Source organism: Musca vetustissima, unplaced genomic scaffold (genome assembly GCF_032173495.1).
Source record: "Musca vetustissima isolate MV318-11 ecotype Yass unplaced genomic scaffold, APGP_CSIRO_Mvet_v1 utg5251, whole genome shotgun sequence".
In the NCBI taxonomy this organism is placed as follows: domain Eukaryota; kingdom Metazoa; phylum Arthropoda; class Insecta; order Diptera; family Muscidae; genus Musca; species Musca vetustissima.
Genome location: NW_026885056.1, coordinates 29,676 through 46,711, shown reverse-complemented (window position 1 = coordinate 46,711; position 17,036 = coordinate 29,676). Strand labels below are relative to the sequence as shown.

The 17,036-nt window shown below is 34.2% G+C and overlaps 2 protein-coding genes across 2 annotated transcripts; one reads left to right on the top strand and one right to left on the bottom strand.

The window, feature by feature from the left end:
• Positions 1-127: 127 nt before the first annotated feature.
• On the top strand, positions 128-3,834 carry LOC133332145 (U2 snRNP-associated SURP motif-containing protein). The gene is made up of 11 exons (XM_061540524.1): positions 128-133; positions 187-303; positions 392-485; positions 542-915; positions 982-1,371; positions 1,438-1,481; positions 1,551-1,883; positions 1,944-2,186; positions 2,253-2,695; positions 2,754-3,154; positions 3,544-3,834. Exons 1-11 carry the CDS (start codon positions 128-130, stop codon positions 3,832-3,834), a joined length of 2,736 nt encoding a protein of 911 aa, XP_061396508.1.
• Positions 3,835-4,708: 874 nt separating this feature from the next.
• On the bottom strand, positions 4,709-6,981 carry LOC133332176 (cyclin-Q). The gene is made up of 5 exons (XM_061540556.1): positions 6,894-6,981; positions 6,676-6,820; positions 5,189-5,407; positions 4,887-5,120; positions 4,709-4,813 (listed from the first exon to the last, which is right to left on the bottom strand). Exons 1-5 carry the CDS (start codon positions 6,977-6,979, stop codon positions 4,718-4,720), a joined length of 780 nt encoding a protein of 259 aa, XP_061396540.1. The 5' UTR covers positions 6,980-6,981; the 3' UTR covers positions 4,709-4,717.
• Positions 6,982-17,036: the final 10,055 nt, after the last annotated feature.

Genomic DNA, 17,036 nt, shown 5'->3' with positions numbered 1-17,036 from the left:
AAGACAAATTACAGACTATAATGCCCTACACTTAATTTGGTTTGCTATCAATTGAAAGTGAATAGCTAACTATAAGAAGAAACAGAAGAGTATTGCTATATATTTTTCCGTGGATTATGGAGTGAAAATGAAGGTAAATATCTACAATTCCGGGTGGAATCTTTTATTAAAATGCCCCCTTTTTAGCGTATTAGTGAAAAGAAATTGGAAGCCTTCAATGTGGGCACAATGGCTAAACGCCAATTGTCCAAAAAGGAAATTGAAGAACAAAAGAAAAAGGACGATGAGGAAGCGGCCGCTCATGTAAGTTGCAGTCTAAACATTGATTAAATCCACCTATATAAACTATTATTAATAAAAATCGACGAATTTATATATTGCCCTATAACAGGTCTTTAAAGAATTTGTGGAAACATTTCAAGAGGTTCCATCGGCATCGTCCAAAGTTTGGGTTAAGGCCGGCACCTATGATGCTGGCTCCAGAAGTAAGTAGTATGTGTGTGTGTTGTGTGTAACAATCATTCATATATTTATGTTAAAGGAGAGGACAACCGTGAAAAGGGCAAGCTGTACAAACCATCTTCAAAGATCGATGATAAATCGGCAACGGAAAAGGCTCAAGAATTTGCCAAATTTTTGGCATCTGATCTGAAAAAAGATTCATTGGCCAGTAAAAAGAAAAGCCAGGAGAAAAAGAAAAGTAATTTGGAATTATTCAAAGAGGAGTTGCGGCAAATCCAAGAGGAACGAGAAGAACGTCATAAGTATAAGCATATGGTGCAATCTAATTTAATTGCTCCCAAGGAACCCAAAGATCACTCCACGGATCATCATGAGGTGGTCGAACGATCTGGATCGCATGATACTGGAGATCCAAATACAACAAATTTGTATTTGGGTAATTTATGTCCAAAGGTAGAAAACTTGTTAAATTAGGGTTTTCCGTTTTTTCATATGTACATTTTTTTGTATCATAAATAGCTAACTGAACAACAATTAATGGAAATTTTTGGTCGCTATGGACCCTTGGCTAGTATAAAAATTATGTGGCCCAGATCGGAAGAGGAAAAATCACGTGGACGTAATTGTGGTTTTGTGGCCTATATGAGTCGTAAAGATGCCGAACGGGCCTTGAGGACACTTAATGGTCGTTTTATAATGGGTTATGAAATGCGTTTGGGTTGGGGTAAAGCTGTACCCATTATGAATCAACCCATTTTTATACCACCTCCACTATTGGAACTTACCATGCCTCCACCGGCATCTGGTTTGCCATTCAATGCTCAGCCTCCGGCAAGTGAGCGACCCAATTTACCATCGAAAAATTACAAGGAATATACAACCGATGAAGAGAAAGAAAATATGGAGAAGGTAAGAAGGACATTAAAACAAGAGACAAATTTAATTTAAATACAATTTATTTTATTTTTCTTACAGGTCCTACAAAAATCGGTGGTTAAAGTAATTATTCCAACGGAAAAGTAAGTTTGTGTTATTTTGCGACTTAATTTGTTTTTATTGATATCGATATTGTGTTTTGTTCCATTTAGAACCGTATTACATATTATACATCGCATGATTGAATTTGTGATACGTGAAGGACCCATGTTTGAGGCTTTGATTATGAGCAGGGAAATTGAAAATCCTGCCTTTTCATTCTTATTTGATAATGAAAGTCCCGCCCACATCTATTATCGTTGGAAGCTATTTTCATTGTTACAAGGTGACAGTCCCAATGAATGGAACGAAAAAGAATTTCGCATGTTTAAGGGTGGGCCAATATGGAAACCGCCAATGGTTAATTTTTATACTCAAGGTATGCCTGATGAATTGGTTGTGGATCCAGATGCGCCTGAAGTACACAAGGGAGCTTTGTCAACAGCGTAGGTTTAATTATTTAAACGATTTGTATCCTTTATTTGAATTTTAAATTTGTTTTGAAGGCAACGTGATCGTTTGGAAGATCTTATACATTATTTGACACCCGAGCGAGCTCGCATTGGTGATGCCATGATCTTTTGTATAGAACATGCAGATGCTGCTGATGAAATATGTGAATGCATTGCCGAATCATTGGCCAATCCAACGACATTGGCATCTCGGAAAATTGCCCGATTGTATTTAATTTCGGATATTCTGCACAATTGCACAGTAAAGGTGGCCAAGGCTTCGTTCTTTAGAAAGGGGTGAGTTTTGCCTTTTTGCTTTGAAATTTTGAACTAATTATTTAAAATTTTCCCCCTTTTGCACAGCATTGAAAAACATTTAATGGATATTTTTGAAAATTTACACACTTTCTACAATAACATTGAGAGTCGTCTTAAGGCTGAAGGTTTTAAAAATCGTGTGTTGAATGTACTAAGAGCATGGGATGATTGGGCCGTCTATTCCAAAGAAAGTCTATTGCAATTGAAAGGCATATTTTTGGGTAAACAAATGAATGTTGTGGAATCACCACCATCGCCAGCCGAAGAAATTAAAGCGGTCGAAGATGAAGATATTGATGGTGCACCATTATCGGGTGATGAACGAGATGATGAAGATTTAGATGGTGTACCCTTGGATGGAGCTGCTCTTTTGAAGGGTGTTTTAATGCGTTCCCTACCCGAAACAGCACAAAAACCAAATCCCATTAAGAGGAGTCAAGAGGTTAGTCGTGATGCGGATTATAATGATGATATTGATGGTATACCACGTAAGTTATAAACATCACATTTTCATTATTTGCTTTAATGCTTGTGTTTTTTTCCTAGTTTACGATGACATTGATGGTGTACCCTTGGAAAAAGATACCTCAGATGAAATAATGCCTTCCGAATCATCAGTACTTGGTAAATCGTCATCATCGTCGTCATCATCTAAGGCGCCAGCATTTATTTCATCCAAATGGGAAACTATTGATCCAGAACAAGTGGCCGAACAGGCAGTCACTACCAGTAAATGGGAATCATTGGATCCCCCCGATCCACCAAAATATGATGCCACCTCAGACAGTGGAGAAGATTATGATGAAATAAAACGCATTAAATTGCGTGATGTTGAGGTTAGAACAATGCAATATCAAGATTCTTTGGAGACGGGAGAAACTGAACTAAAACCCGGTTGGACCATTAGCGAGCAGGTGGAACAATATCGCAAGAAATTATTGAAAATGGTATGTTGTCTGGAAAATTATTGTTTGTCCGCTAAAATTAATATCACATTGGATAGTCGTACAACACTAAAAACTAGACACTCTTGGACAACCTGAAGAGCAAAATCTAGCTGAAAATGTTTCGTCTTTGATTGTTTTATAAAATTTAAATCATGTTATTGTCGGATTCTCAGAAGGGTTGCAACATTTGGAAAATATCGTTTTGGAGTATTATCGATACTCCTTCAGAAAATTTATATTAGACCGTTGTATCCCTGACCAATTTTCCGACAGTGGACCCAAATGAATTTTGTTTTTAGTCAAATGTTGTTTAAATCATTTGAAAGCTATTATTATGAGGTCCTTTTATTTGACTTGATTTGGTTTTCTGTTGATTTTTTTTTCCTTAGTCCTCCGATTCGATGGATTCACCACTTAGCTATATGTTCAGTAAAGATGCCAGCCCGGATAGATCAAGGCATTACAAACGTTCACCCTCACCGGCACAACATTCACGAGGCAGTTCACGGTCCAGTCCTGCACGTAGTGGTCGTAAACGCTCCCTATCGCCCTATAATAAAACTGGCAGCCGACGTGAGAAATCGCCATCCTCTAGTAGTCGTGATAGTAGCAAATATAGTAAACGTCATCGTTCACGTAGTATATCACCATCGCCACCACATCCTCTGGATCGAGAATGAGGTCCTTGGAGGAATAACAACGCAAGAGTTTTGTTTGCGTGTTTCTAAAAATAACCCAAATGAATAATCTCCCTTACCTATTGGACAGGTTATCAAACGAAATCATCGCGTTATGCAAGTCCTCTGTCATCATCGAGGTCTAAAAGGTAGGGGCAAAAGGAATACGATTTCTTCCTCAGACCTATTTTTTTAATAATAATTTTGTTGTAATACAGATCCCCCTCCCCCAGTTATTCCCGTTCATCTAAACGTGATGATCGTGATATTTACTCCAGCAGTTCATCATCATCAGCGTCGCGACGAGAAGAAAGAAGTAAATCATCAAATCGGAATAAATACTAAAACAAAACTCCTCGGTAACTTTCAATTTTTTTACACAACTCCCCACTCGCCCCCTTCAGATCCATATGGTATATATGGAATTAAATAAAATAGCGATTTCAATTACAATAACATAGCTTTTTATTTTAAATAATATATAAAAAAATTAAAAATTCGTAAAAAATAGTTTTTATGGAAAATATGAATAATACAAAATTGAATTCAATATGATATTCATGTTGTGTGGTTTTGAGTGTAAAGTACTAAAAATAATGATAATATTTTATACTTCTATTTCGAAATTGATTTCTTAAAACCTTTATGACGGGGTAAAAGAAAATCCGGTTTTGGTTTGTTGTATTCTTTTCAAAGAGGCATTTAAAAATGTCTTCAAATATAAATAAAAAATCGATGCAATAACAGAATGACATTTTTGTTGCAACTTTCATCAACAACATATCACAAATTATATTCAAACTTTCGCCATCAAATGTCTGCAGAAGTGTTCAGTGCTACAGTCAGTTCGTCCTCTTCATTATATTTTGACATTTACCATATTCTTCTACATATTATTGATGTCGGATTCTTGTTTATAAACCTCTATTATATCTTCAATTATTTCCCAGTGTTTATCCTTGGTTATGTCCGATACAAAGGGCTATAAGAAACGAAGAGAAAAAATACATTTTACAATTTGAAATATCAATTCTGCCCCTCCTCCTCACACTTACCGTATACCAATGTGATTGATCATCGGATTCATCTGTTAACGGTACCTGTACACCATACGTTTGCAATGCCAACGATAGACAACACACGGCAATATGCGATGCTTTATGATTTAGAATTTTTGGACTATGATGGAAATCTTGTAGGAATGATGCAGCTGTTTTGGCAATTGGTACAGATGACCAGACATCTGAACCCAACCAGTCTTGTAGGGTTTTCATGTAGTAGAGTAAATACTAAACGGGAAATGGGAATTTCATTTAAAATCAAAATAACATTTAAAATAGTTTAACTATTTAAATACCTTATGTGGATGTTCCATATTGAGGTCAAATTTAAGGGTGCGTGCTATAACTAGCTCTGCTTGTACAATAGCATCACGCATAGACCAATATTCATCGTCCAATTCTAATGGCGATGAACCGCGATTCAGTGTAATGTGAGCCACATTAATGACATCACGAATTTTGACGGGATCATCCTTAATTTTACCGGCCAAGTATAAAGATGATGCAGCTATGAGCTGTAAGTGATACAGGGACAAAAAATAAATCAACTAAGAAAAAATCTAAACTTTTTGCCTAAATAGATCTCAAAAAAAAAAAAAAAAAATATATATATATATATATTTTTAAACCCTCGTTTATTGCCCTGATATCCCATCAAAAATATTGCTCAAAAAATCTTAACTTATTACCCTAAAAGTCCTTAAAAATATACTTTAAAACTTTACGCTTACTTCCTATATATTCCATAAAAATATTTAAAAATATCGACTCTTTTAAATTGCCTCACCCCTTGACAACAACGTTTCTGTATACAAATCACAGGGCCTCTTTTTATTTTGTGGCACCTAGACATCATATATCTCACAAGTTCTCAAGTGGTAAACACGCCGATGTGTATACAAACAAATATGCCTATTTTTATAACAACAATAAATGTTTTTTTCACAATTAGTTTAGTTTAGGCGTGTATTCATCAATAGCAATGTGTATATTTCTTCTTTGATTTAGTTTATCTATCTGTTAAAGTGATATCAGTTACGGCTACCTGGCGGCCTTGATATAGAAGTTATTAAATATCGTAGACATTCTGCTAATGGGGTCGTTGCACATATTCTAGTTTTTAATGATGTGATTTATTTTCTAATTCTTATGACATCTGAGACTATTGTTTTTTTGAATAACATCAAGTTTTATCTCCTCACATTAGTAACTAATTGTTATTAGAACCCTCAGAATAAAATTTGAAAACCTTTTTTTGTCTTATCTCATTTACATATCTCCGGGCCATTACCATTAATGTCATTCCAATTACAGGCATTTTCAGTTAAACACAAAAAGGGAGGGTCGAGATGATTTAGGTATCGGACATTGGTTGAATATCCTCTTTGTGTTTTGAATACTGAAAAATGAGTTTTAAAACAAATGTATGTTCGCGTTCATTGACTTTTCTTGAAGTGACACACATTCACAACAAATGACATCCCCCCACATTTAGAAGATTTTACATTGGGTGTCTGGTAAATAAAAAGGAAAACCAAATTTGCAGCCAAGTGTTTTTTATATATAAAAAAATAAACACGAGCACCACACTGATCACATGTATGCGCGTACTCTCTCCACTCTGTGTACAACGAACCAACAGTGTCGGTTCGCCACACGCTTTTTTATATCTACACAAAATTTGAAAAAATTAAACTTGTAACACCACACAGATATTTGGATGGATGGTTGGTAGTTAGTTAGGCCGCACATTACTCTTTCGGAGGCGGGGGCATATACTTACATATTCATCATAATCCGTTGACTCCACTTCTCGATAGAAACGATGAAAGATTATTGCGGCTCCAGCCGAGGTCAATGGTTTGATTTGCAATTTAATGGCACATTCGAATAGAAATCTTGGCACAACTCCGGGTCTTTCGATTTTTCTGGTTATGAATAAAAGAAACAAAATTAAAACAATAACAACAACAGTATAAAGTAATTTATAAAAATAATTACCTATAGTCTGTCGGTTTAACCTTTTGTAATTTATTTTCCTGTGTTTTATTTTGCAGGGACAAGACATCAACAATGTTGTTCTTCATTTTGGATTGATGTTTTTACTGTTGGTCGTCAACAATTGTAGATATTAGAGAAATTATACGAATGTGTGTGTGTTGTAGTTTTTCTGCAAGGCAATTGCAAAAAAAGAAAACAACAACTTTAATACATAAATTTACAATTTGGAGCTTCACTTTTTCATATAAAAAAAAAACAATTTTGGAACCGGTTAAACTAACCTTTCTCTCCCAATCTATTTGTTTATATCTTGGCCCTGTTTGTGACCGACTGACGAAAGTTTCTTTTCTTCAGCTCAGAGAAATTTAATTCATGTGGACAATAACGATTACTCGAGTACTCGGTGTCCACAACGTTAGTTGTCTATAGGCGCGAGTAGCCGTTATATTATCATATGGGATAGTCGTTAAAGTGCGGTACACATCAGACACTTGCTGAAGCAATATTTACATCAAACTTTAATTAATAAATTATATTTAGGAAACATTAGTAAAAAATCGAGTTAATAGTATATTCTTGCAGGTGATAATGTAAGAATTTTGGACAATACGTAAAAGCAAACATATTTTCCTAAGTAGCGCACATTTCAAAAGTAAAACATCCATAAATATAAATTATCAGCTGACGACTATATGAAATAGTCGCAAATGCAGGTCATATAATAGTACGTTTACATTGTACTGGATTTGTTAACCCAGTGGGTTAAATTGTCAATCCGATTGCATATATGCCATATAAATCCTCATAAAGTAGGTTAACATGGTAAAAAGTTCTAATGTACATGCCGTTTAAAGTGTATATGTAAATGTGAATTGTATCCCAGCACTACGGAATTACTCATGGCATAATTATACAAGGTAGTCTCATGCAGTCATATGTTTCCAATTTTTTTTTTATAAATTTGTCTTTGACAGTATTCAGCTTTCAAAATTTAAATGAAAATGTATTCTTTCGAAATGTAAGCATATCATGTGTTCTTTGGCAAAAATTGCTAAATAATTCTAAAACATATAAATATAAGATGTAACAACTATGGTTAAATCTTGAGAGCTTTAGAAAATATATTTTGTTTAATTTATTTTTTATTTTATTTGAAATTGATAGATGAGTTCCAAATTAAAAAGGGTTGCCATCATAAAATTCTCAAATTTTCCAATTTTTTTTATAATTTTACTTTTGACAACATTTAGTTGTCAAAATTCCAATCAAACAGCAAACATTGTTAGATTATATATATATATATATATTAATTTTTCCAAGTTCCTTGCCTCTAAAACATATAGATATTCTCATCTCGAGAACAATGTGCAGATTAGGATTATATAAATTTTTATTTTGTCAAAATATGTCAATCGACATACACGATATTTTATGGAATTTATCAAGGCCTTTATAAGGTCGGACAGTAAGGACAGCTGAGTATTAAGTTTGCTGCCAAATCATATTTTGAAACCTATACATATTTACACACAAATATGTTAGACATCACAATGAAAATATAAATATGTTGTCAACTTTCAATTTAATTTTAATTTATATCGTCTTTGTGAAGCATATTTGGACTATTTCAAGATTTTAAAGAACATTTTCAAGTAAATTATCTTACAAAATTTTAAATTGTGATCTGTTTTCGTTGCGTTTTGAAGTAAATTATCTTACAAAATTTTAAATTGTGATCTGTTTTCGTTGTGTTTTTTATTTAAAGGTGAAACAATTAGTTTTCGCCTTCGCGAAAAAAGACGTTAAACTTAAGTTTTTCCTATGAATTCGCTTACTGGCTCGCCTTATATAGGAATTTATTTTTTATTAAAAAAAAAATACATACAGACACATGGTATAATAATAAAAGGTAACAGCAAGTGTTGTTGTACAAAAAACGATACAACAACCACATGGACATTTGTTGTTGTAAGTTCTACTAATGTCAACTCATTTGACAGAAAAATGTAAACAGACAAACAAATTATCATCAAATTATTTTTATTTTGAAAATGGAATATTTTCGAATCCTCAAAATAAAAATTGAAAAACATGAATGAAAATCTATCAATTTATATATATCGCTTCCACATCTTTCCTTTAATTGAGCCATTGCCATATATATGTGTAACACACATGACAATGCTGGGAATAGCGAGTTATTCCTTCAAGAAAGATTTGCTTCCTCAAACTTTCCCAGCAGGCAGATTGAGTAAATTGAATACGGGAGCACATTAATAAATAACAATTTCAAATTGTACGCGTTGCCAATTTTCCTGTTGGGTGATTTTTAAAAACATAATTTGTCAAATTCATATTGACACTAGTATTACGTTGGAATCAAATCAGCTGGGATTTGCTGTTACCTTTTATAATTGTACCATGATACAGACATGGAGCGGCCTCTAAACGAAAAATTACATACATGTTTTCATATCGAACATATGACATTGACGTGTGACAACGGCTTAATATACATTTTGACAGTTAATTATTCGGATAATCAGCTGTGCTTAAATGCAGTACGTATTTATTGTGCCATAGTCTATTTAGCGCAGCTGATGACTTGATTAACTGTCAAAGTGCGTAATTTCAACTTGAATTCGATGTGGAATGTTGCCAACCATGGCACAATGAATATGTATTCCATTTAGCGCAGCTGATGTCTTGATTAACTGTCAAAGTGGGTAATTTCTACTTGAATTCGATGTGCAGTGTTGCCAACCATTTGAAATATTATATGGAAAAATTTGACAGATAATCGAGACAAAAACAAAGGTTTTTGTTGTGATACATCACCTTATTATTGCATCATGTTGCCAACCATGTGAAATATTAGGTGTGTCTGGTTACTTTTCCAGTAAGATTTACTCAGTAAGTTCTAGTTCAGAGAGAAAGCCGTTTTTACTCTCTTTTGCGATAATACTGAGAAAAGTAAACAGACAACATTTAGTAAGCAAATAAACAGCTGATTCAAGAAAACATTTTTATTTGCGCCAAAATAAACACACCAACAAAGGACGAACCCAATTATTGCATTTAATATTAAAAATAAAATGAATAATAAAAGAAAAATTGATTTGGTAAGTTCCCCGGGAACATTTAAGCTTCCTGCATCAATATATTGTTCCCTTTTGATACTAGTTTCTAATTTAATTAAACTTTGAATTACCTTTGAATTTTTTTTTCCATTTTCGGTAATTTTTATGCAACTTAATATCAAATTAAACTTTGCAAATTACAAAAAATCGTTTGAAAAATGTTTGTGTTTGGTCATAAAACAGCCGATCCAAAAATGGCTGAGTTTGCAAAATCTTACTGCATAAATTTCTTTCAGTAAACTCCAGTAAGTTTGTTGCAGTTGAACTGTCAAACTTGCTCTCTCTTTTACTGGATTTTTGGGTAAACAGACAAGATTTAGTAATATTTGTTAACAATTACTACCAAATATCGAGTAAACAGACACAGCTATTATATGAAAAAAAAATTTGACAGATAGTCGAGGCAAAAACAAATGTTTTTGTACATCACCTTATTATTGCATCATGGTCTGTTCCAGTACTATTTTAATATTTGTGAAAAGGGAAATATTTCAAAATCGCCCTGACTACAAAATAATTTGAAAAGTCCGGGAACGTAATTCTAGTAAATATGTCAAAATTAGATGTAAATACTTCAACATCAACATAGCAGCCAATCAGAAGTTGGCATTCCTGTTTACCATTTTTACTTGGACAAATTTTTCGAGTAAAAATTTGCAAAGTGAAAGCCATTTTGTTTTGTTTTCTTTTATATTTTATATTTGATTCAGTTTTGTGGGTTCAGGAACGGTTTTCCATGGCACAATGAATAGGTAGTCCATTGAGAGCAGCTGATGTCTTGATTAACTGTCAAAGTGGTAAATTTTACTTGAATTCGATGTGCAATGCTGCCAAATTTTTGAAATATTATAAGGAAAAATTTGACAGATAATCGAGACAAAAAACATGTTTTTGTTTTGATACATCACCTTATTATTGCACCATGCGGTTTTCGATTAAAATGTTGCAAAACTTGTAAATAAATCATAAATTTGCTTTTGGCATTCTAAGGCTACGTTTAGACTACTAAATCCACTCGATCTCAAATGTCAATTCCATTGCGTATACGTCACGTTAATCCTGTTCTCAAATCCAGTGGATTATATTTGACGTATAAGCAATGGAGTTGACATTTGAGATCGAGTAGATTTCGTAAATCTAAACGTACCATTAGTTAAGAACTTGAGAACAATGTGAAGCTTTAGAAAAATTATTATTTTTTTTAATTTGTTGAAAATTTGTCAATCGGCATGCGTAACATTTTATGGAATTCATTTTATTTGAAATTGATATATGAATTCCACATTACGAAGGGTTGCCTTAAAAATTCTCAAATAATGTCTCAATTAGTATAGTTATGTCATGGTGGTTTTCATATTGAACATATCACATTGATGGCTCGTGTGATAACGGCTTAATAGATATTGCTATACACTTTGACAGTTAATCGGATAGTCAGCTGCGCTTATTTTGCCATGAGATTAACATAAACGTTATCGCTGTGACATTTATTTAGAACAGACACCCTTAGACGGTGTTTCCATTACGGTGTCAACTCTGCAACAGGATGTAAGACGACAAAGAAAGGAAGTGTTGTATTTTACAAATGTCGAATAGAAAGAAATAACAGTACTGTCGTTGACTGACTTCTATTGATTTATACAAAACTGAACCGTAACAACAACAACAACAAAAACTGCTTTACGTTTGCTGAAAAATAGAAATGTTCAGTATTTTTTCTTTAATAAATAAATAATAAAACATTAATAAATCACAACAAAGTGCCAGTGAATAAAAAAAAATAAAGAACAACAACAAATATTAATATTGTAAGTGTAACAAAATCCAAAGAAATTATTTTCTCAAACACCATATTCTCTATCTAAAAATCAGAAATTGCGGACTCGATTTGTCCACAATTTCTTGTGAGAAAAAAATCTTTACATATTTGTCTTCGTGCTTGGTGTGTATTCGCTATGTGACCATGAACTTTCTTACAAAAAAACAAAAAACGATAAATATTTTTTTTAGAATTCATTTTCTCTTAATTTATGTTGATGGACAATCGGAAAAATTAGTTATTGCCAAAAAAAATGTTTGAACACAAAAAACGGTGGGGGATGTTAAAAATAAGTGAATGTAAGAACATACCTACATACAGACATTTTGCATTGCTGTGTGTATACATTTTGTGTGAGTATGTGTGTGTGTGCACAAATGTATTTGTTTGCGACATGAAGGGGTGGTTGGATGGATGTTGTGCTTTGACAGATTTGTGGCCAAGAACATCAGTTTTTTTTCGATTAATGGCAAATCAATGAATTGTTGCACAAAATTATTTGAATATGTTTGTCATTTCCAGAGCCTTAGAACATTAGGTGATAATTAATAAAAATTGGAAAATGTTCACGTTTATTAATAAGTTTGAAAATTTTTAGCGAGGCATTTTCTAAATGAGAATGGAAATTAGATGGCAATAACTTAAATTATTTTTTTTTCACGACAAAAATAGGTTCGGAAATCAATTGAAAATTAAGTTTAAATAAATTCGAACGAAAGAGGGGTATAAATCGAACTTTCTAAATTTTATTGAATACATTTCTTTAGTGAAAACACAGACGTTGTTAAACGTTTTGTTAACTAAATGGACAATTTAAATTATGACACACACGAAATGACAACTTATATGACAGACAGAGGATTGCAGAAACTTACTTACTTAGCTGGCTTGTGACAGAACGGTTGTTCCATAATCCGAGATTAAAAAAAAACATCTACAATCCTCATCCATCCTCCCAACATGACCTAGTCAAAGTAGTCGCCTGACTACGTCCATGTCCGAGAATAGATGGTATAATTCATGGTTCATTCGACGACGATATTCATCGTCGTCACAGATCGGTCCATAGATTTTCCGGATAACTTTCTTCTCAAACACTACAAGCTTCAGATCCATACCTCTTGTAGAGTGAGAATTGCTTACTTAGATCATAGTAGCATCTGTTGGCCAACACTATTCTCCTCCGGATTTCAAAGCTGATGTTATTAGTTTTGTTTATGGCGGTACCGAGGTATATAAAATCGTTGACTACATCGAAGCTGTAGTTTTCAAGTTCCACAGTTGGTCTGAGTCTATTGGACGTCTTGCGAGTTGATACCGTGTTCTCGCCATTTACTGTCAGTCCTACTTTGGCAGACTCCTTCTCAATTCTTTCAAATTGGCTGTTATCGCTCGCAATGTTCGACCCATTATGTCGATGTCGTCGGCGAAGGCGAGCAACATGTGTTGTTTGTTGTACAGAGTGTCATTTCTGTTCATATTTGCCTCTCGTATGACCAGGATGTTAAACAGGTCACACGACAAACTGTCACCTTGTCTGAATCCTCGTTCGGTATTGAAGGGCTTCGAGAGGTCTTTTCCGACTTGAACTGCTGACCTTGTGCCACTCAAAGTTATCCTGCATAGGCGTTTATTTTGCAGCAATGCCGAACGCAGACATGTTTTTAAACACCTCTGAAGGGATAGGACTGTCGAATGCGGCTTTTGTAGTCGACGAATATGTGTCGATATCTTTTTCGGGAGTCTTTTCCAGAATTTGGCGCAATGTGAAAATCTGGTCTATGGTGGATTTGCCAGGTCTGAAGCCGCATTGGTATGGTCCAATAATTTCATTGACCATTGGCTACTGTCGTTCACACAGCACGCTGTATAGCACTTTATATGCGATGGGAAGGAAACTTATTCCTCTATAGTTGGCACATATCGTCTTGTCCACTTTTTTGTGCACGGGACACAGGTTCCATTGGGCAGGCATTCCTCTAGCCAAATTGTACTGATCAGCTTCTGACCAGCATCTGATTCTTGAATAGTTCGGTTAGCACCAGCATCTTTAAATTCAAATAAATTCTTATAAAGCTACTTTATAAACCCACTGGCTTAACGAAATCTGGTAAACGTATTTTATATTATATTTATATTTTCATAATACCTCAAAAACACTGTGTGTCTACCCAAAAACAAATTTGAGATGAAATGAAAATTTTCACGGTTCTATGGGCTTTCCAAATTACCTCAGCGGCTACGAAGATGATGTGGACGAATTTCTTGTTTGTTGATGATGATCGTCGTCGTCGTTATGAAGGCGAATAAAAATACATATTTTCTTGTTAGATTGTTGTTGTTGATTTTGGTAGCTGTCGTCGATGAGTGTGTGGCCGGCTGGCTAGTTCGCTTAATGGCCGAACGTGGCTGGGACGCATAGAGATGGACACAGAGTCTTAAATTTTTAAGAGATAACCGTAGTTGCTAAAATTCGCTTGCCTTGGCCACTACGAACGGTTTTTTGAAATGCAAAAAATGTTTTGCGTAAGATTTCGTTTCAATTCAATGCAAAATTATTAATCTATATAATATAATATAAAAGACGAGAAAAACTAAATATATATGAGAAAATTACGAAGATCAAATTGTGAAAATTTATAATAAATATTTGAAATAATCGCGTGTGTCTGTGCAGCAGAAAATAAATTTTGGAAATTAATTGCAATTGATGCAAAACAAATAAACATCAATAATATATTGAAGAAAAAAAACAAAAATATTTAAAAAAATATATTTTTCTAAAAATAAACAGTTTTCTATACGACAGACATCTATTTATGTAATAATATTTTTTCACTATTCCCAAGAAAAAATAAAACATATTCGTACATATAGCTATTGAATATTTTCATGTGATCATTGGCCACATATAAAAGTGTACAGTGGATAGTCGTTGACATGAACGGGGTTTTATTTTAAAAATATTTATCATAAAAATATTGAATCAAATTAAAAATATTAATCAAATCAAATTAATAATATTAAACATTAAAATTTAGTAATAAATATAAAAATTAAATAGTCAGAGTATCAAAGATCCACTGTCTTCAATATCCTTATGTTTGTGCGGTTTTTTAAGAAAACATATCGAATGTTGTGCTTTGCAGATAAAAATGTGTTTTTTTGCAATTAAATAAAAAATAACACCATAAACCTGTAATGTCTTGTAAATTGTAAAGTTTCGGTTTTTTTTTTTGAGTGATAATTGCAACATAAGTTCTATTGTGGCGTCTAAATATGTGGTGTACTAAATTATGAACCAGACGTAAATTACGTTCAGCCAACTGTTTCGAAAATATCAAAAAAATGTCCAAGGGTTGATGTGAACGAACGTCGGAAATATGTTTGCAGCGGTACCTTAAACAGCCGAAATGAATGAATATGTCAACTTGTGAAATTACAAATATTTAGAGCAGACATGTTCTAAAAATATAATTCAATAATAAGTGAAAATCGGTGGAAAAATATGAAAATAATTTTTTAATATTAACACCTAATGGAATGCAAGGCATTTGAAATTTATTTGGGTGTTTTAATTTTTGAATTGTGATGTGAATAACCAATATAATAACGATTCGATGTTGATTATCAAAATAGTTTACCTCTAAATTAAGATATTTACTGGCCTTTATTACCAAACAATGTCTAAATAAAATACGAACGTTATAAATGGCGCCCAACATGTGATAATCTTGTGAAAATTGTGATTTATGTTTTATTTATTCAATCAACGTAATCCATTATCCTTGCGGAATATATTTTCATTACATGACTTAAAATTTAATGGAAATACATTTAAGAACTATGTAGCTCCAAGTTCCACTACCTAAACATAATAGTATTTCGCTTATTTTACTTACTTTACTTAGTTGGCTTGTTACAGAACGGTTGTTTCATAAGCCGAGCTTAAAAAGATTTCCAAGCGCGTTGGTTTTGTGCGATGAAAGACCTATTCCGAGATGTTGTCTTCTACTCGATCTTTCCATCGAATTCGTGGCCTTCCCCTTCTGCGTGAACCATCACTTGACTCGCCTTTCTATGCCTTTTGAGCCGGGCATCATCATACATTCTTAGAACATGGCCTAGCCAACATGTCTGAGAATTGATAGTACAACTCATGGTTCATTCGACGACGATATTCACCATCGAAGCAGATCGGCTATCTTTCGGAGAACTTTTCTCTCAAACATTCCAAGAGCTCATCTCATCTGCTTGCCCAAGTACCCATGCTTCAGATCCATGCAACAGCACGGGCAGTATCGGCGTCTTGTAGAGTGTGAGTTTGGTCAGGCTAGAGGTGGCCTTGCCTTTGAGTTGCTTACTCAGACCATAGTAGCATCTGTTGGCCAACATTATTCTCCTCCGGATTTCAAAGCTGATGTTACTTGTTTTGTTTATGGCGGTACCGAGGTATACACAACTCGTTCTCTACCTTGAAGCTGTAGTTTTCAAGATCCACAGTTGGTCTGAGTCTACTGGACGTCTTCCGCATTGATACCATCAGCTTGGTCTTTTCGCCATTTACTGCCAGTGCCACTTTGGCAGACTCCTTCTCAATTTTTTCAAAGGTGGCTCGCAATATTCGGTCCACCGATGTCATCGGCATTGGTGAGTAACATATGCTGTTTGGTGTACAGAGCGTCATTTCTGTTCACCTTTGCGTCTCGTATGATCTTGTCCAGCAGGATGTTAAACAGGTCACGCGACAAACTGTCACCTTGTCTGAATCCTCGTTCGGTATTGAAGGGCTCCGATTGGTCCTTTCCGACTTTAACTGCTGACTTTGTGCCAGTTAAAGTTATCCTTTATAGCCGTATTATTTTCGCAAGAATGCAGATATGGCTTTAAACACCTCTGAATGGATAGGGTTGTCGAACGCGACTTTATAGTCGACGAATGGGTGAAATGGGTCGATGTGCCATTTTGGCAGACTCCTTCTAAATTCGTTCAAAAGTGGCTTTTACCGCTCGCAATATTCGGTCCATCGATGTCATCGGCATTGGCGAGTAACATATGCTGTTTGGTGTACAGAGCGTCATTTCTGTTCACCTTTGCGTCTCGTATGACCTTTTCCAGCAGGATGTTAAACTGGTCACACGACAAACTGTCACCTTGTCTGAATCCTCGTTCGGTATTGAAGGG